This window comes from Procambarus clarkii, chromosome 84, assembly GCF_040958095.1.
Source record: "Procambarus clarkii isolate CNS0578487 chromosome 84, FALCON_Pclarkii_2.0, whole genome shotgun sequence".
NCBI classification, from domain to species: domain Eukaryota; kingdom Metazoa; phylum Arthropoda; class Malacostraca; order Decapoda; family Cambaridae; genus Procambarus; species Procambarus clarkii.
In genome coordinates, this window is record NC_091233.1 from 18,757,548 (window position 1) to 18,779,312 (window position 21,765).

Below are 21,765 nucleotides of genomic sequence, written 5' to 3' on the forward strand. Positions count from 1 at the left end.
CAACTAGTCACATCAATGAACTTCAAGAATTTAAACACAGCTATCAAATCGGTAACGGGTTGACGGTAACGGTAGGGGCCTCGTAGCCTGGTGGATAGCGCGCAGGACTCGTAATTCTGTGGCGCGGGTTCGATTCCCGCACGAGGCAGAAACAAATGGGCAATGTTTCTTTCACCCTGAATGCCCCTGTTACCTAGCAGTAAATAGGTACCTGGGAGTTAGTCAGCTGTCACGGGCTGCTTCCTGGGGGTGGAGGCCTGGTCGAGGACCGGACCGCGGGGACACTAAAGCCCCGAAATCATCTCAAGATAACCTCAAGATAACGGGAATACCTAGCGCTAGCTGACAGTAGCCTCCAACCCGGCGCACTGGTATATTAACCCAAGTAGCAGTTTGGAAGTGTGATGTATATAAATAGTAGATGAGTAGTGTGTCACGAACTACAACACTAAATAATCTACGATCCTCAGTTACCAAAAATCCCCCACCACCTGACCTGCTGATATATCCGCTTAGCACGATCCATTTCAATCAGTCTCCGTGGTGTAGTGGTAAGACACTCGCCTGGCGTTCCGCGAGCGCTATGTCATGGGTTCGTATCCTGGCCGGGGAGGATTTACTGGGCGCAATTCCTTAACTGTAGCCTCTGTTTAACGCAACAGTAAAATGTGTACTTGGATGAAAAAACGATTCTTCGCGGCAGGGGATCGTATTCCAGGTAACAACTCTTGTATATATCTCTCATTTACAACAGCATTACTCTATAATATAAACATCCGCCACCAAGATAATGTTGATAAAACAAGATTAAAACCAGTGCACTAAAACAGAAGCGATAAATAAGCAGGGAAAAAGGAGAAGTCCTCTCCTCCATTTTAAACTTAGACCCAAATATCACAGGAAAAAGGTTATCATGTATAACCAAACTCAATTACGGGCTCACCATAGCCCGTGCTACATGGACACTTCGTCCTGAGTAGCTAAATCTTTAACAACAACAACTATAATATAAACATTAGTAATAACAATGAACAACCCGAGGACCGAACTCTCACGTCCGTCTCTCTGGGGAATCAGAGGAGTAATGACTGGTCAATGGCCACACCGGCCGAGAATGACTTTGTTGCCAACATGGCTAAGTCACTCCAACCTTCCCGCTGCGCATAACAGAAGCTCAAAACATATATATTTACATCTCGTTCATACTGTACTCAAATAGATATACACAATACAATATATACAAAACCTCAATGTGCTAAACAAGAGTCATTTATATGTACATTTGGCAATACTGGCTGGAGACACTTCACCGAGGATTAGAGGGGGTGGAGGGGGAGGAGGGGAAGGGGGGAGGAGGGGAAGGGGTTGGGGAAAGGGGGAGGGGTTGGGGGAAGGGGGAGGGAGGAAGGGGGGAGGGAGGAAGGGGGGAGGGAGGAAAGGGGGGGAGGGAGGAAAGGGGGGGAGGGAGGAAGGGGGGGAGGGAGGAAGGGGGGGAGGGACGAAGGGGGGGAGGGAGGAAGGGGGGAGGGAGGACGGGGGGGAGGGGGGACGGGTGGTTGGGGAAGGGGGGAGGGGGGACGGGTGGTTGGGGGAGGGGGGATATGGGTGGAGTTCCAGCAATCACCGGTCGATCGATCGTTTACCACTTTAAGAACCGTATAATCAAACCCCTCCAGTGTGCATTGTTGTATGAACGAACACTAAGTTTTTGCTCTTGCCCAAAATATTACTAGTACAAGAGTAAGCTAAGCACGTAATATGACTTAATATGCACGTAATGTGTGTGTTTGACCGCGCGCGCACACACATTTACACTGGTGCATGTGTGGTCATAACAGAACCTCAGCCCAGGAAACACCCTACATCATAGACGCCTCAAAGAATAAACTCTACGAAGAGAGAGAACAAGAACAGTCTCCGTGGTGTAGTGGTAAGACACTCGCTGGCGTTCCGCGAGCGCTATGTCATGGGTTCGTATCCTGGCCGGGGAGGATTTACTGGGCGCAATTCCTTAACTGTAGCCTCTGTTTAACGCAACAGTAAAATGTGTACTTGGATGAAAAAACGATTCTTCGCGGCAGGGGATCGTATTCCAGGGACCATAGGATTAAGGACTTGCCCGAAACGCTACGCGTACTAGTGGCTGTACAAGAATGTAACAACTCTTGTATATATCTCAAAAAAAAAAATCAGTAAGTTCTGGGAAAAAAATACTCAGGATAAACACGGAAGAAAATGGAAACTTTTGCCCCATTAATAAAAGGGAAATTGCAACTCAAGTCGATAACACAGTTGTAACATTACTCCCGACGCAAATAATAGACCTTAACAACATTTGCAAGGAATGCCACCTTATGAAACACAACCATTGCAGAGGTTCTTAAAACAATTACAAGTTTCAAGAACAAGGCGGCGGGCAATAGCAGGATAAATAAAATGAAATTAACCGACTTACCATAATAAAAATCAATTATTATTGATCATGAATTAATCATGATCAATAGAACAGGGATAAAAAAAAATCACGTATAGAATAGACTAAATAAATCCAAAGCATCCTTGGGGAAAACTGAGGAGATTCTCAAGCTTCAATACTACCATACAGCTACACTTTTATAAGGCTTTAGTCCAATCGCATCTAGACTATCCCCCAGTACCACTACACACCTTAAAGAAAGCTAACATGCAAAAAACTACAAGCAGTACAAAATAAGGCACTAAGGAGAGCAGCAAAACACCGTCCACTATATGATCAGACAATCCAGGAGCTCCATGGACTCCTGAGCATTAAGCCACTAAACATCAGACTGCAGCACCAAGCCATCAGGGTGTGGAACACCATGGAAATGTTAGAGGACCCAATGTTAGAAGGAATACTCGAAGATGAGACGCCTCGTCCCTACAGCAGGTGGCCCAAGAGCCTCTATTTACTAGATGAAAACCCAGCCCTACAGTATATAATTCCCAGATGAAATACTGACTAGAAATCTCTCCCCCCAATAACTGCATCCAAAAATTAAAGTTTCACATACGATCAGTAAATACTAATAATAAAGAGCCTTAAACAGAACAACATGTGTGGAAGCATCGGGGTGTGTATATATAAATGCTACACAGTATTCATCTATAGACATACATATATATGCTGAAATACATGTGAAGAACCTCTCACAGCTCCCCGACAAGAGAAAGCAAGCTTAGCTTAGCTGCCAACACCCACACATCGTGTCAGCAAGGCGATGAAACATTCCCGTCCTCTTTACTTAAACACCCCGAAAAAAACAGTCAGAAAGTCTTCCCCGGCATGGGGAGGTGTGTGGGGGGATGGGGAGCAGTTTCCCCCCGGGTCAGAGGGGTGAAGTCAGTTGAGGCAGGCCAGAGGTGGGGAGGGGGGAGAAGGGAGAGTCGAACGGGGCGTCAGACACGAGGCATCACCCGAGACTCTCCATAGGGGGAAAGACATCCGAGACTCCTCAAGGCCCTGGCCTTATACCTCTCAGGAACTCGTGTAATTAACGTGATTCCGGACACCGTCACACGACATCACATTTACTGAGCAATCAGGAGTATTGTTGGCTTCTTTTGAACGTCCGAGGTCACCCCCTCGACACACTGCACAATCCTGCACCTCAGACACACACCAAATACAGCATTTTATTCTGCAACATTCTGAGTGCTACAGCTACGTACCATTCTATACTATCCCCAGTAACAACTAGCCATACTGACCAATAATAAAGAGGGGCGAGGGAGGGAGAGAGAGAGGGGGGGTTAACTGGTTTCACAAATATGACACAAAAATAACTTTCTTCAGTAACAGGATCTGGTCAAACATGATTTATCATCCAATTCATATAACGAGCTTCTCCAATTTCTATCACTGAGTCAACATTAGTCATCCACATTATACCATTTCTCGATTTGTGTCGTAGACTCGTTGACGAGTCACTTATGTCAAGAAATGCACCATCAATCTCTTTAAACCCATCAGCCCAAAGTCAATAAAATAGTGAATGTATTTTACCCAATCAACCGACAGTTAGAAGCTGCTCACTAGAGCTCAAGTTACCAATGAGATATGACCGTTTATACCCAAGACGGGAACGTCATTTTTCTCGTACAATATAACCACAATGGTATTTTCTCATACATAAATTGATTTTATCTTATATTTTTATAGCTTTGTGCATAGGCGGCCGAGGGCAAGTTACATTAGGTGTTTAGGTTCTGTTAATTGTTCAAGCAGTTCAGACGATGAGTCGCAACAGCGTGACTGTAGACACGATGACCAGACCACACACCAGAAGAGGAAGAAACAACGACGTTTCGATCCATCTTGGACCATTCTCAAGTCAAGCGACTTGAGAATGGTCTAGGATGGACCGAAACGTCGTGGTCCCTTCACCTTTTAGTGTGTGGTCTGGTCTACATTTGGTTAATGTTTGTGAGGACGGTATGAAACATGTGCGGTGGTGGCAGCAGTAACCAGAAACCGGTTAGTGTTTGTGAGAACAGGGAAGCTGCCTGGAGGATCATATAGCGTTTGTTCGTGTTTGGTTTTAAATCCATATATTGCCTCATCGGGATCTCGCGGACATGATAAGTTGTAAGATGTGAATAGTCCGAGCAAGCAGCAGCATTCAGGCGAATGCTTTCTGTCTATAATTGGTCTTTATCTCTCCCCCCTCCCCAGTTTCTTTCCCTCCGCCCCCCCCCCCCCTTTCCCAACTGCTAACACACACAACCTCCTTCATACCTCTCTTTCTCCTCCTCTCTTTCTCCTCCTCTCTCTCCCTCACCATGTTACGAGTCTGAGCAAGAGCCGCCGGGTGGACGCCATACCTTACAACGCCACCTTTCCTGCGTTAACGCCAGGAGTGATTTGCAAGTGGCATCTAAGAGGCCATTAAGCACACACCATCCCTACCCCCCCACCACCACCTGTGTTACCTCCTGGTCTTCCTTCCCCAGGGCACCGTGATGCAGCACAACGTCTCAGGAGGGGTAATAGTGTCTAACCAAACGCTGGTGCTACAGAAGGTAGGCAAGGAACGGACAGGTCGCTACTACTGCAGGGCCACTAACCTGCACGGGGAGGGTGTCTCCACGCCCATCACAATCACCATTATGTGTAAGTAGTCACACCCACCTCTACCCTTATTGACGTCCCTCTCCAAACACTAAGAATACACTGGTATATTTTTTTAATATTTGAATATTTGGATTACCATTAGTAGTGTTATAAGGATCCACAACATCGCAGGGAAATATTAAAGTACTTTAGGGAAGAAACCTTTTTCTGATTTCTTCTGCTTTCTTTGTTAATTTGTTTTGAAATCCAGAAGAAATTAATTTCATGCATGTTTGGGCACATTTGTAATGTATTATCCACATATTTCAATAGATTTGATTCGGCTATATAACATGTCTACTTTTAGAGTAATTCTTTGCATTCAATCAAACCAGATTCCCACTGTCTTGTATAGAGCAAATTAATGCATTCCATTCCTGGTCCATTCCGATGCCGTACAAAATCTGCTAATTTGTTTCTGAAAAGATTTGCTCTATTAGCTCAAGATTTTCTGTGTCACATTCTGTGCAAGGACTCAGGTGCACATTTACAAGTTTGCTGAATTCCTTATCACATATTTGCTGCCAGCACTCAATTCTTTACAAACCACATTGATAATAAATTCCTTATCTTGCGTGTAATTTGTGTTACTTTCTCGGTGGATTTAAGTGCATATTTGTTAAAGTGATTCATCCTAAGGTATAAATTTTAAAATGCTTTCTGGCTTATAACTGTATCAGAGTTAAAGTGCTGAAACTTTCAGAGATCATTTAACAGTTATAATATAAATAAATAAATAATATATATATATATATATATATATATATATATATATATATATATATATATATATATATATATATATATATATATATATATATATATATATATCCTCAAACAAATTCAAGAATGAAGACTGCCAAAACCCTGAACAACATTGAAAAAACTGTAGTAGTTTTCTTCTATAATTATTGTTCATTTATGTACGCACTAACGAACGTTTCTTATAAGCACAAAATTTAAAACGTCTATTCTCTCAATACCTCCATTAATTTGTTTTTCCGTAATGAGTTTAATAAGCCCAAATTATAGAAGCTTGAAAAAAGCATTATAGTCTATGGAATCCAGTCACAGGCATAACATGTGTGAAACAGCTGCATATCAATTGTTTTCATATATTAGACAAAATTCCAGTTCTGAAAATATATATAAATTACTAATCACTGGAAACATTGTAAAAATTGCCATGCCAAAACGTTTAATTCTAATTAAAAAATCATTTTATCCTTAATGCACAGGTTAAATAATACAATAATGACGAATGCAGGTAAGGTAAAGGTAATTATCAGGAGAAAGTACTTGGGAGGGATATGAGGAACGGATCTGGGGTAGGACGGAGGTAAGAAATGGTGTCCAAATACTTGGGTCATCGCGGGATCGAACGCCGACTTACAAGCAGCGAAGCCGTCGCTGTACCCACGTTTGTGTCACTTGTTCAAGTGGAATTACAGTGAATCATCCACCACAATATACAAAACCGTCACGTCAAAAATCGTTACTCAAATTATACACATTCATTTTCGATAACTTTTTCACTAAGTCTTATTTTAATACTTATTCTGAGTATTTATTCACTCAAATTATACATTCATGTTCGATAACTAAGTATACATTATTCTTAATGTGAACGAATATAACTATTACTAATGGGGATACAACCTAACAGTCAATGTGTACGTAACCGACCCAACTGATCTAATGGCTTCTTCTTTTCGAATAATAAATGTACAATGAGAATATACAACACAAACGAAGCTACACAACACAATAACATGCACGCAACTACAAAACTCACAACACAAATACAATAAATACAGCCGTGAACTACCATTTAACAAGTCATACAATACATGCCATAGGAACAATCACAGAACCAAAAATTTAGTCGACATACTGTAGGAGACCCGACCCAATACACAGCCTTTTCACCCTACAACTAAATTGTATTTCAGTTTTGTTCAAAGGAATTAAAAAAAGTATGCAAGATTCACACACAAATAAAAGGAAACACACACAATACACCGAATACATAAAGCTTATGTAACCGGACCCCCGCACACAAAGCAGTGCAAAGCTAAGAATATATATCGATAGTTCATGAAATAATGCACAGAGCATAAAATTCGGATCACACACAGTTACCTAACCTTGCTGGATAACTCTCCACGTCACTCATGGAGAGTCTCCAGCAGCACCACCAACCGTACCACCGGGACTAACTCTCCTCCAATCACGCCGCGTATCACAAATCCTTAACTAGCTTGTTCCAGACTACTGCAGAGGTCCCACCACCCGGCACCTCGTCACCGGTGGACGGGACCCCATCCACTTGCGGAAAGGTGTCGGGGAACCTCAACTTCAGTGTCAATTTTGAGCTATCCTATCGTCTGTTGGTCACATCCCCTCCTTGATGGTGCGTGTATCATCAGACTTGACACTAGACACAGTGCTCAGTCTGTGTCTACTGTTATATTCGTTGACGTTTCTGAGTGCACTCGCATCCCCCCCCTCTCCCAGGTCCTTTTCTTTCCCGAGAAAAACTGCTTCATCGAGCGCTATCCGACGGCGAATTCACCCGGATGGTGGAGCCCTGACACCACATCACCTTCGGGAACAGCAGCAGCCACAATATTCACCAGCAGCAGAGCCAACTCGCATACGCTCTGTAGATCGATTGACCAATGAAGCTTGCAGATAAGTTATCTCATTATGACTTTGGACTATCTAATGCAAATGTTAGAAACATTAAAGAAATTACCTCAAATTTAGAAGAACTATGAAATGCTCAGAGACTTGCAAGCTGCAGTTTTAAAAGCTATGAACACTTTTGTAATAATAGATATTTGTATAGTCAGCACAGTAGCTGTTGCAGGCAATGTGATGTCATTGCGCAAATTCGCCTTAGCTATAGGCATATCTGGCCGGTTAGTGAGGCTGATCCACTACCCGAATATTCAGATTGTAAACTCTGTGACAATCCTTTAATGCATTCACTAGAACACTATATTGTTGAACGTGAAACCGTAGAACATTTTAGACCTCCTGGCCTATTGTACCACCAACTGTGTAAATATTCCATTGAATCTGGTGTACTGGACGACATCCTAACAATATAAAAAATTTGCTTGTCAATTTTTAAGAATGAAGACCATTTATATTATTTCTAAGCTGCATCTCTTACGAACCTATCCCTGCCCTTGTGTGGCAATGCACAATAGAAATATGTATTTGCATATTCGTACATTGAAATATTGATTGTAACCATGATATATATGTATATGGTTCAGCCTACAGTTCCGACCAATTGTCTTGTTTATGTCCCTCTGTCCTGTGTGACAGTGAATACCAGCATTATCCTCACTCTAATAAGACTTAATCGAATTCCTCAGATTAGGCAAAACTGTAATTAAATTTTGTCAATAATGTTAATAATAATGAGCATAGGGTCCAGCCGATGGTTCACTACGGCACGTCCAGGATGCACCACTCCACGACCAAGACACACTGCTCCACATCCGTCACTCACTTCACTGGCATCACCGGTGACCACGCCCTCCATCCACTCTGCATCACCAGGGTCCAACGGAACGCCCACACACACCCGTATCAGGCACCATCACAAGGACCTCCACAGGACCACAACGCCCATCCTCCACAACCCACTTATTAACAATTTTATTGACAAAATAAAAAATTTTGCCTAATGGAACTAATTCAATTAGGGATTATCACAGTGAGGTGCTGCTCCAATTCACTGCCACACAAGATTGACGATCATACGCAATAGGTCTAAACCTTAGATTGAAACACATACGTAGTTCATGATGTTACCTTCTAACATCATATATTATACATGATTCAATTGTTACGAATATGAAATGCAACCACACAAGGCAGGGATGGATTCGCAAAAGATACAGCTAAAAAATATATATATATAATTCTTTAATGGGCAAACAAATTTTGGATAAATGGTTAGGATGTCCTCCAATATACCAGATAAAATGAATTAATTACATAGTTGATTGTACAAAAGGCTGCGAATTCTAAAATTTATTTGTTTCACGGGCAATAATATAGTGTACAGATGACTTAGCCTTAACAGTTTGTCAGAAGTTTAAAAGCTGATTAATTCTGATAGTGGCACAATACTGGCCAAGTGTGCCTGCAGCCACGGCGAACTCGTCTGAAGCAGCAACCACTGACACTAACAACCAAACCACCGGAACCAACTCTCTTCCAACCACGCCGCGTATGGCAAGTACTTAACTAGCTTGGTCCAGACGCTAGCATGATGCAGGGGTCCGACCACTCAACCCCCTCGTCACCGGCCGACGGGATCCCATCCACTTGCGGAAAGGTGTGGGGGAGCCTCTACTTTCGTGTCAATTTTGAGCCATCCGTTCGTCTGTTGGTCACATCCCCTCCTTGATGGTGCGTCTATCATCAGACTCGACACTAGACAGTGCCGAGTCTGTGTCTAGTGTTATATTCGTTGATGTTTCTGAGTGCACTCGCACCCCCCCCCCCCTCAAGGTCATTTCTTTCCTGAGAAAAACGGCTCCCTCGAGCGCTCTCCGACGGCGAATTCACCCGGATGGTGGAGCCCTGACACCACATCACCTTCGGGAACAGCAGCAGCCACAATATTTTCCTACAGCTGATCCAACAAGCACACGCTTTGTAGATCAATTGAGCAATGAGGCTTGCAGATAAGTTATCTCATTAGGACTTTGGACGAATGCAATTATTAGAAACATACAATTTGAAGAAATTACTTCATTTAGACTAAGAAATGTTTGGAGGCCTGAAAGCTGCAGTAGGAAAAGTTATGACAACTTTTGTAATAATAGGTATTTGTACAGTCAGCACAGTAGCTGTTGCAGGCAATGTGATGTCATTGTGCAAATTCGCCTTAGCTATAGGCACATCTGGCAGGTTAATGAGGCTGATCCACTACCCAAATATTCAGATTGTAAACTCTGTGACAATCATTTAATGCATTCACTAGAACACTATATTGTTGAATGTGAAACAGCGAAAAATTTTGGACCTCCTGGCCTATTGCACTGTGTAACTATTACACTGAATCTAGTGAACTGGACGACATCCTAACAATACCAAAAATTCGCTTGTCCATTTTAAGGAATGAAGAACAATTTTATTTACATTATTTTTAAGCTGCATCTCTTACGAACATCATCCGTGACCTGGTGTGGCAGTGCACAATAGAAAGTTGTATTTGCATATTCGTACATTGAAATATTGATTGTAACCATTATTTATATATATGGTTCAGCCTACAGTTCAGACCAATTGGCTTGTTTGACCCTCTGTCCTGTGTGACAGTGAATACCAGCATTATCCTCACTCTAATAAGACTTAATTGAGTTCCTCAGATTAGGCAAAACTGTAATTAAATTTGGTCAATAATGTTAATAATAATGAGCATAGGGTCCAGCCGATGGTTCACTACGGCACGTCCAGGATGCACCACTCCACGACCAAGACACACTGCTCCACATCCGTCACTCACTTCACTGGCATCACCGGTGACCACGCCCTCCATCCACTCTGCATCACCAGGGTCCAACGGAACGCCCACACACCCGAATCAGGCACCATCACAAGGACCTCCACAGGACCACAACGCCCATCCTCCACAACCCACTTATTAACAATTTTATTGACAAAATATAAAATTTTGCCTAATGGAACTAATTCAATTAGGGATTATCACAGTGAGGTGCTGCTCCAATTCACTGCCACACAAGATTGACGATCATACGCAATAGGTCTAAACCTTAGATTGAAACACATACGTAGTTCATGATGTTACCTTCTAACATCATATATTATACATGATTCAATTGTTACGAATATGAAATGCAACCACACAAGGCAGGGATGGATTCGCAAAAGATACAGCTAAAAAATATATATATATAATTCTTTAATGGGCAAACAAATTTGGGATAAATGGTTAGGATGTCCTCCAATATACGAGATAAAATGAATTAATTACATAGTTGATTGTACAAAAGGCTGCGAATTCTAAAATTTATTTGTTTCACGGGCAATAATATAGTGTACAGATGACTTGGCCTTAACAGTTTGTCACAAAGTTTAAAAGCTGATTATTCTGATAGTGGCACAATACTGGCCAAGTGTGCCTGCAGCCTCGGCGAACTCGTCTGGAGCAGCAACCACTGACACAAACAACCAAACCACCGGAAACAACTCTCTTCCAACCACGCCGCGTATGGCAAGTACTTAACTAGCTTGCTCCAGACGCTAGCAAGATGCGGACGTCCAACCACTCAACCCCCTCATCACCGGTGGACGGGATCCCCTCCACTTGCGGAAAGGTGTTGGGGAACCTCAAATTTCGTGTCAATTTTGAGCCATCCGTCCGTCTGTTGGTCACATCCCCTCCTTGACGGTGCGTCTATCATCAGACTCGACACTAAACAGTGTCGAGTCTGTGTCTAGTGTTATATTCGTTGATGTTTCCGAGTGCACTCGAGCCCCCCCCCCCCCCATAAGGTCATTTTCTTTCCTGAGAAAAACGGCTTCATTGAGCGCTCTCCGGCGGCGAATTCACCCGGATGGTGGAGCCCTGACACACCCACCAAATCATATATTCGACAAAATGTTACTTCGGGAACAGCGGCAGCCACAATATTTACCTGCAGCTGATCCAACAAGCACACGCTTTGTAGATCAATTGAGCACTGAGGCTTGCAGATAAGTTATCTCATTAGGACTTTGGACTTATACAATTATTAGAAACATACAATTTGATGAAATTACTTCAAATTTAGACTAAGAAATGTTTAGAGACCTGAAAGTTGCAGTATTGAAAGCTAGGACAACTTTTGTAATAATAGGTATTTGTATAGTCAGCACAGTAGCTGATGCAGGCAATGTGATGTCATTGCGCAAATTCGCCTTAGCTATATACACATCTGGCAAGTTAGTAAGGCTGATCCACAACCCGAATATTCAGATTGTAAACTCTGTGACAAACCTTTAATGCATTCACTAGAACACTATATTGTTGAATGTGAAACCGCGAAAAATTTTGGACCTCCTGGCATATTGTACCACCAACTGTATAAATATTCCATTGAATCTGGTGTACTGGACGGCATCGTAACAATTTATCCAAAATTCGCTTGTCCATTTTAAGGAAAGAAGAACAATTTTATTTATATTATTTTTAAGCTGCATCTCTTACGAACCCATTCCTGCCCTCGTGTGGCAGTACACAATAGAAAGTTGTATTTCCATATGCGTACATTGAAACATTAATTGTAACCATGATATATATGTGGTCCAGCCTACAGTTCCGACCAATTGGCTTGTTTGACCCTTTGTGCTGTGAAACAGTGAATACCAGCATTATCCTCACTCTAATAAGACTTAATTGTCTCAGATTAGGCAAAATTGTAATTAAATTGTCAATAATGTTAATAATAATGGGCATAGGGTCCACCCGATGGTTCACTACGGCACGTCCAGGATGCACCACTCCACGACCAAGACACACTGCTCCACATCCGTCACTCACTTCACTGACATCGCCGGTGACCACGCCCTCCATCCACTCTGCATCACCAGGGTCCAACGGAACGCCCACACACACCCGAATCAGGCACCATCACAAGGACCTCCACAGGACCACAACGTCCATCCCACTTATTAGCATTTTTATTGACAAAATATAAAATTTTGCCTAATGGAAGTAATTCAATTAGGGATTATCACAGTGAGGTGCTGCTCCAATTCACTGCCACACAAGATTGACGATCATACGCAATAGGTCTAAACTGTAGATTGAAACACATACGTAGTTCATGATGTTACCTTCTAACATCATATATTATACATGATTCAATTGTTACGAATATGAAATGCAACCACACAAGGCAGGGATGGATTCGCAAAAGATACAGCTAAAAAATATATATATATAATTCTTTAATGGGCAAACAAATTTTGGATAAATGGTTAGGATGTCCTCCAATATACCAGATAAAATGAATTAATTAATAGTTGATTGTACAAAAGGCTGCGAATTCTAAAATTTATTTGTTTCACGGGCAATAATATAGTGTACAGATGACTTAGCCTTAACAGTTTGTCACAAAGTTTACAAGCTGATTATTCTGATAGTGGCACAATACTGGCCAAGTGTGCCTGCAGCCTCAGCGAACTTGTCTGGAGCAGCAACCACTGACACTAACAACCAAACCACCGGAACCAACTCTCTTCCAACCACGCCGCGTATGGCAAGTACTTAACTAGCTTGGTCCAGACGCTAGCAAGATGCAGAGGTCCGACCACTCAACCCCCTCGTCACCGGTGGACGGGATCCCATCCACTTGCGGAAAGGTGTGGGGGAACCTCAACTTTCGTGTCAATTTTGAGCCATCCGTTCGTCTGTTGGTCACATCCCCTCCCTGATGGTGCGTCTATCATCAGACTCGCCACTAGACACAGTGCTCAGTCTGTGTCTACTGTTATATTCGTTGACGTTTCTGAGTGCACTCGCAACCCCCCCCCCCCCCAAGGTCACCTTCTTTCCCGAGAAAAACGGCTTCCTCGAGCGCTATCCGACTGCGAATTCACCCGGATGGTGGAGCCCTGACACCACCCACCACCTCACCTTCGTGGAACAGCAGGAGCCACAATATTCCCCTGCAGCAGAGCCAACTCGCGCACACTTTTGTAGATCGATTGACCAATGAGGCTTGCAGATAAGTTCTCATTATGACTTTGGACTATCTAATGCAAATGTTAGAAACATTAAAGAAATTACCTTAAATTTAGAAGAACTAAGAAATGCTCAGAGACTTGAAAACTGCAGGGTGCCGGACCAACCGGGCTGTGGTGGGTATGTGGGCCTGCGGGCCGCTCCAAGCAACAGCCTGGTGGACCAAACTCTCAAGTCGAGCCTGGCCTCGGGCCGGGCTTGGGGAGTAGACGAACTCCCAGAACCCCATCAACCAGGTATCAACCAGGTGCAGTATTGAAAGCTATGACAGCTTTTGTAATAATAGGTATTTGTATAGTCAGCACAGTAGCTGTTGTAGGCAATGTGATATAGTCATTGCGCGAATTCGCCTTAGCTATATGCACATCTGCAGGTTAGTGAGGCTGATCCACTACCCGAATATTCAGATTGTAAACTCTGTGACAATCCTTTAATGCATTCACTAGAACACTATATTGTTGAATGTGAAACCGGGAAAATTTTTGGTCCTCCTGGCCTATTGTTCCACAAACTGTATAAATATTCCATTGAATCTGGTGTACTGGACGGCATCGTAACAATTTATCCAAAATTCGCTTGTCCATTTTAAGGAATGAAGAACAATTTTATTTATATTATTTTTAAGCTGCATCTCTTACGAACCCATTCCTGCCCTCGTGTGGCAGTGCACAATAAAAAGTTGTATTTCCATATGCGTACATTGAAACATTAATTGTAACCATGATATATATGTGGTCCAGCCTACAGTTCCGACCAATTGGCTTGTTTGACCCTTTGTGCTGTGAAACAGTGAATACCAGCATTATCCTCACTCTAATAAGACTTAATTGCCTCAGATTAGGCAAAATTGTAATTAAATTGTCAATAATGTTAATAATAATGAGCATAGGGTCCAGCCGATGGTTCACTACGGCACGTCCAGGATGCACCACTCCACGACCAAGACACACTGCTCCACATCCGTCACTCACTTCACTGGCATCACCGGTGACCACGCCCTCCATCCACTCTGCATCACCAGGGTCCAACGGAACGCCCACACACACCCGAATCAGGCACCATCACAAGGACCTCCACAGGACCACAACGCCCATCCCACTTAACATTTTTATTGACAAAATATAAAAATTTGCCTAATGGAAGTAATTCAATTAGGGATTATCACAGTGAGGTGCTGCTCCAATTCACTGCCACACAAGATTGACGATCATACGCAATAGGTCTAAACTGTAGATTGAAACACATACGTAGTTCATGATGTTACCATCTAACAACATCATATATTATACATGATTTAATATACGAATTTGAAATGCAACCACACATGGCAGGGATGGATTCATATGAGATGCAGCTACAAAAATATATATAATTGTTTAATATGGGCAAGCAAATTTGGGATAAATAGTTAGGAAGTCCTCCAATATACCAGATAAAATTATTACATAGTTGATTGTACAATAGACAGGGAGGTCTAAAATCTATTTATTTCACAGGCAATAATATAGTGTACAAATGACTTAAAAAAAAAGGCCATGATAAAAGCTATGAAAGAAAAATCTATGATAACTTTTGTAATAATAGGTATTTGTCTGGTCAGCATAGTAGCCTGATTTAGGCAATGTGATGTAGTCATTGTGCAAATTTGCCTTAGATATATGTACATCTGACAGGTTAGTAAGGCTGATCTACTACCCAAATATTCAGATTGTAAACTCTGACAATCCTTTAATGCATTCATTAGAACACTATATTGTTGAACGTGAAACCGTAGAACATTTTAGACCTCCTGGCCTATTGTACCACCAACTGTATAAATATTTCATTGAATCTGGTGTACTGGACGGCATCGTAACAATTTATCCAAAATTCGCTTGTCCATTTTAAAGAATGAAGAACAATTTTATTTACATTATTTTTTAAGCTGCATCTCTTACGAACCCATCCCTGCCCTCGTGTGGCAGTACACAATAGAAAGTTGTATTTACATATTCGTACATTGAAATAATGATTGTAACCATGATATATATGTATGTGGTTCAGCCTACAGTTCCGACCAATTGTCTTGTTTATGTCCCTCTGTCCTGTGTGACAGTGAATACCAGCATTATCCTCACTCTAATAAGACTTAATCGAATTCCTCAGATTAGGCAAAACTGTAATTAAATTTTGTCAATAATGTTAATAATAATGAGCATAGGGTCCAGCCGATGGTTCACTACGGCACGTCCAGGATGCACCACTCCACGACCAAGACACACTGCTCCACATCCGTCACTCACTTCACTGGCATCACCGGTGACCACGCCCTCCATCCACTCTGCATCACCAGGGTCCAACGGAACGCCCACACACACCCGAATCAGGCACCATCACAAGGACCTCCACAGGACCACAACCCACTTATTAACAATTTTATTGACAAAATATAAAATTTTGCCTAATGGCAGTAATTCAATTAGGGATTATCACAGTGAGGTGCTGCTCCAATTCACTGCCACACAAGATTGACGATCATACGCAATAGGTCTAAACTGTAGATTGAAACACATACGTAGTTCATGATGTTACCATCTAACAACATCATATATTATACATGATTTAATATACGAATTTGAAATGCAACCACACATGGCAGGGATGGATTCATATGAGATGCAGCTACAAAAATATATATAATTGTTTAATATGGGCAAGCAAATTTGGGATAAATAGTTAGGAAGTCCTCCAATATACCAGATAAAATTATTACATAGTTGATTGTACAATAGACAGGGAGGTCTAAAATCTATTTATTTCACAGGCAATAATATAGTGTACAAATGACTTAAAAAAAAGGCCATGATAAAAGCTATGAAAGAAAAATCTATGATAACTTTTGTAATAATAGGTATTTGTCTGGTCAGCATAGTAGCCTGATTTAGGCAATGTGATGTAGTCATTGTGCAAATTTGCCTTAGATATATGTACATCTGACAGGTTAGTAAGGCTGATCTACTACCCAAATATTCAGATTGTAAACTCTGTGACAATCCTTTAATGCATTCACTAGAACACTATATTGTTGAATGTGAAACCGCGAAATTTTTTGGACCTCCTGTCCTATTGTTCCACCAACTGTATAAATATTTCATTGAATCTGGTGTACTGGACGACTTCCTAACAATTTATCCAAAATTCGCTTGTCCATTTTAAGGAATGAAGAACAATTTTATTTATATTATTTTTAAGCTGCATCTCTTACGCACCCATTCCTGCCCTTGTGTGGCAGTGCACAGTAAAAAATTGTATTTACATATTCGTACATTGAAATATTAATTGTAACCATGATAAATATATATGGTTCAGCCTACAGTTCAGACCAATTGGCTTGCTTGACCCTCTGTCCTATGTGACAGTGAATACCAGCATTATCCTCACTCTAATAAAACTTAATTGAGTTCCTCAGATTAGGCAAAATTGTAATTAAATCTTGTCAATAATGTTAATAATAATGGGCATAGGGTCCACTCGATGGTTCACTACGGCACGTCCAGGATGCACCACTCCACGACCAAGACACACTGCTCCACATCCGTCACTCACTTCACTAGCATCACCGGTGACCACGCCCTCCATCCACTCTGCATCACCAGGGTCCAACGGAACGCCCACACACACCCGAATCAGGCACCATCACAAGGACCTCCACAGGACCACAACGCCCATCCCACTTATTAACATTTTTATTGACAAAATATAAAATTTTGCCTAATGGAAGTAATTCAATTAGGGATTATCACAGTGAGGTGCTGCTCCAATTCACTGCCACACAAGATTGACGATCACACGCAATAGGTCTAAACTGTAGATTGAAACACATACGTAGTTCATGATGTTACCATCTAACAACATCATATATTATACATGATTTAATTTACGAATTTGTAATGCAACCACACAAGGCAGGGATGGATTCATATGAGATACAGCTACAAAAATATATATAATTGTTTAATATGGGCAAGCAAATTTGGGATAAATAAATAGGAAGTCCTCCAATATACCAGATAAAATTATTACATAGTTGATTGTACAATAGACAGGGAGGTCTAAAATCTATTTGTTTCACAGACAATAATATAGTGTATAAATGACTTAGCTTTAACGGTTTGTCAAAAAGTTTACAGGCTGAAAATTTTGGTAGTGGCTTAGTCTCGCTTACTTGCCAATTGTGCCTGCAGTCAAGGCGAATTCGCGCCATGAATTCACATGGTCTTGTCCGACTGCCTTACTGACCATGCAAATACCTATTACAAAATTTGTCAGAGATTTTCATACGTCAACTTTCAGATATTTGGCCATTTCTTAGTTCTAAATCCAGCTGCTCAGTGCATAAATTAATCAACTGAGCAAGCACAACACTCAGTACCTTAATGTCTCGTGTAGCTTGTAATATGGAACGAGACTTAGCAATTATAACACATTTTATATAAAAATTTGTGTGGATCCCAGTCCATGCTACTAGAAAGCACGATTTTGTAGATCGGTTGACCAATAAAAGCAGGAAGAAAAACAGACAATGACTTTCAACCACCGTCCGTAATTTCATGATCCATGTGAACCACGGCGGCATTCAATGGGGCGTTGGGGGAATCAGACTCCCAATAAATATATTCCCGGTCCGCTTCCTCCACTCGGAATGCAAGTGGAGGAAGCGGCCCTGAAGCAGGTGGGGATACCTGTAGCAGGTATCCACATCTAATGCAGGTACTCGGCTGACCAGTATAGACAAAGTACAAGCTGGTGTAACCAAACACCAACACACAACATAACGTTACTAGCTCCATTCCAGCAGTACACCCGCCATTATAAAGCCCCCCCGCCCCCTCCTCCATTGGCTAGGCCAAAAATAAAGCTGTTCAGCCGAATATCACCCCACTGTACCAAACTGCGCCATGACACTACCGATTACCTTGTTATCCATTTTTAACGGCGCATCACATGCTAAAACATAATTCAACATTGTACTTACGTGGCAAAGGTCCGCCTGTCCACTCCCATGAGGCAAGGAGAACGGTCTTGTCGTAATCTTCTTAGAAACTACAAAAAAGTGACACGAGTTTGGTCACCAGACGCCCACTCTTCAACAGCTGGATACCGAGCAGTTACTCAATGCGACCATGAAGCACATTGTTCAAAGTCTTTATTTATTCAAACTGGACTCACAGTCCAAAGTCTTTATTTATTCAAACTTGACGCACAGTCCAAAGTCTTTATTAATTCAGACATGAAGCACGTTGTCTAAAGTTTTTATTTATTCAAACTTGACGCACATTGTCCAAAGTCTTAATTTATTCAAACTTGACGCACATTGTCCAAAGTCTTAATTTATTCAATCTTGACGCACAATCCAAAGTCTTTATTTATTCAAACTTGACGCACAATCCAAAGTCTTTATTTACTCAAACTTGACGCACAATCCAAAGTCTTTATTTATTCAAACTTGACGCACATTGTCCAAAGTCTTAATTTATTCAATCTTGACGCACAATCCAAAGTCTTAATTTATTCAAACTTGACGCACATTGTCCAAAGTCTTAATTTATTCAATCTTGACGCACAATCCAAAGTCTTTATTCAAACTTGACGCACAGGCCAAAGTCTTTATTTATTCAAACTTGACGCACAGTCCAAAGTTTTTATTTATTCAAACTTGACGCACATTGTCCAAAGTCTTTCTCTATTCAAACTTGAAGCACATTGTACAGTCTTTATTTAAACTTGAAGCACATTGTACAGTCTTTCTTTATTTAAACTTGAAGCACATTCACCAAAGTCTTTATTCAAACATGAGCCACACTGCCCCAAGTCTTTTTTCAAACACGAAGCACATTGTTCCAAGTCTTTCTTTATTCAAACGAGAGCCACACTGATCAAAGTCTTTTTTCAAACACGAAGCACATTGTTCCAAGTCTTTCTTTATTCAAACGTGAGCCACACTGATCAAAGTCTTTATTCAAACATGACGCATATTGACCAAAGTGCCTGGTCGACGATCGGGCCGCGGGGATGCTAAGCCCCGGAAGCACCTCAAGGTAACCTCAAGGTAAGTCTTGATTTATTCAAACTCGATGAACATTAACCACAGTCTTTCTTTACACCAACGTAAACCACATTCATCAAAGTCTTCCACAGTACACTAAACACATCCAGAGAGCTCTCCAGGCTGAGCCGAATTCCATTTCCGTGATAAAGAAATTAGTGTAGAGGAGCCGAGCAGTGTGACCACGGAGTACACACACACCCCCACCACACATCCACCTCCTACACAAGCCAGGGCAACACTGACCAGATGACAGGTAACAGGGACAGCCAACTGCCCCGGACTACACAAAAATGCTACTGCCTCTGTCCTGCGCCGTCTGGTGATTAGCGCCCCGAACTAACGACTAGTGAAACTCGTATATTCATTTTTTATACGTTTAAATAACAACATGCATATATTTTATATATATATCTATACACGTAATATCTATATCTATCTATCTATAATATATATATATATATTTTATAGATATTATAGATATTATATATATATATATGTCGTACCTAGAAGCCAGAACGCACTTCTCGGCCTACTATGAAAGGCCCGATTTGCCTAATAAGCCACGTTTTCATGAATTAATGGCTTTTCGACTACCTAACCTACCTAACCTAACTTTTTCGGCTACCTAACCTATAAAGATAGGTTAGGTTAGGTAGGGTTGGTTAGGTTCGGTCATATATCTACGTTAATTTTAACTCCAATAAAAAAAAATTGACCTCATACATTATGAAATGGGTAGCTTTATCATTTCATAAGAAAAAAATTAGAGAAAATATATTGATTCAGGAAAACTTGGCTTATTAGGGAAATCGGGCCTTGCATAGCAGGCCGCGTACGACGTTCTGGCTACTAGGTACAAGATTATATATATATATATATATATATATATATATATATATATATATATATATATATATATATATATATATATATATTAGTATATTTTGGTAGCAGTCTTTCCTGTAGACATATATTATTAAATATGACCGAAAAAGTAAGATCAATAATTCTAACACGAATCTATATATATATATATATATATATTATATATATATATATATATATATATATTATATATATAATCTATAATCTATAATCACCTTGCCCCCCTCCCCCATTCATTTCCTCTATTCACTCGTCTCCTCTCCATATCTCTCTCTCAGAAAATTTAATATTGAATTCCAGTTCATCGTTTGTTATTTAAGAACACTAGAGATCCAGTCAGCTGCGTTTCACCGATTACGTGGGTAGGAACTAACTATCCCCCCCCTCCCCCGGGCCTCTGTCTGACCATATAGGACCGACGCCGACCAACCTATTTCCGTTCCGTACATCAGCCTATTCACCCTGAAAATTTGGGTGTGGCTAGCACCAAGCATCTGACCTTCAACCATGGATAGACAGACATTGCCTCGTGTAGGTAGAGGCTATAGGGTTACCCCGAGTCTCTATCCCCCATCCCCCCACTCCTCCCTCTGCTTGGGGTTAGCCTCACCCAATGAGCAGAGGGAATGGTATGGGGTACAGGATGAACATAGGCTGGTCAGGGAGCCGGTCGGCCGAGCGGACAGCACGCTGGACTTGTGATCCTGTGGTCCTGGGTTCGATCCCAGGCGCCGGCGAGAAACAATGGGCAGAGTTTCTTTCACCCTATGCCCCTGTTACCTAGCAGTAAAATAGGTACCTGGGTGTTAGTCAGCTGTCAAGGGATGCTTCCTGGGGGTGGAGGCCTGGTCGAGGACCGGGCCGCGGGGACACTAAAGCCCC

General features: G+C 41.6%; 1 protein-coding gene across 2 annotated transcripts in view; it reads left to right on the top strand.

Moving 5' to 3' along the window:
• Positions 1–21,765, top strand: part of LOC123774847 (protein turtle) — a 130,306-nt gene that overhangs the window by 89,957 nt on the left and 18,584 nt on the right. For both annotated transcript variants that reach the window (XM_069316585.1, XM_069316584.1), the window contains exon 9: positions 4,972–5,131. In XM_069316585.1, the coding sequence (XP_069172686.1) occupies positions 4,972–5,131 (160 nt within the window). The remainder of the gene's footprint in view (positions 1–4,971; positions 5,132–21,765) is intronic.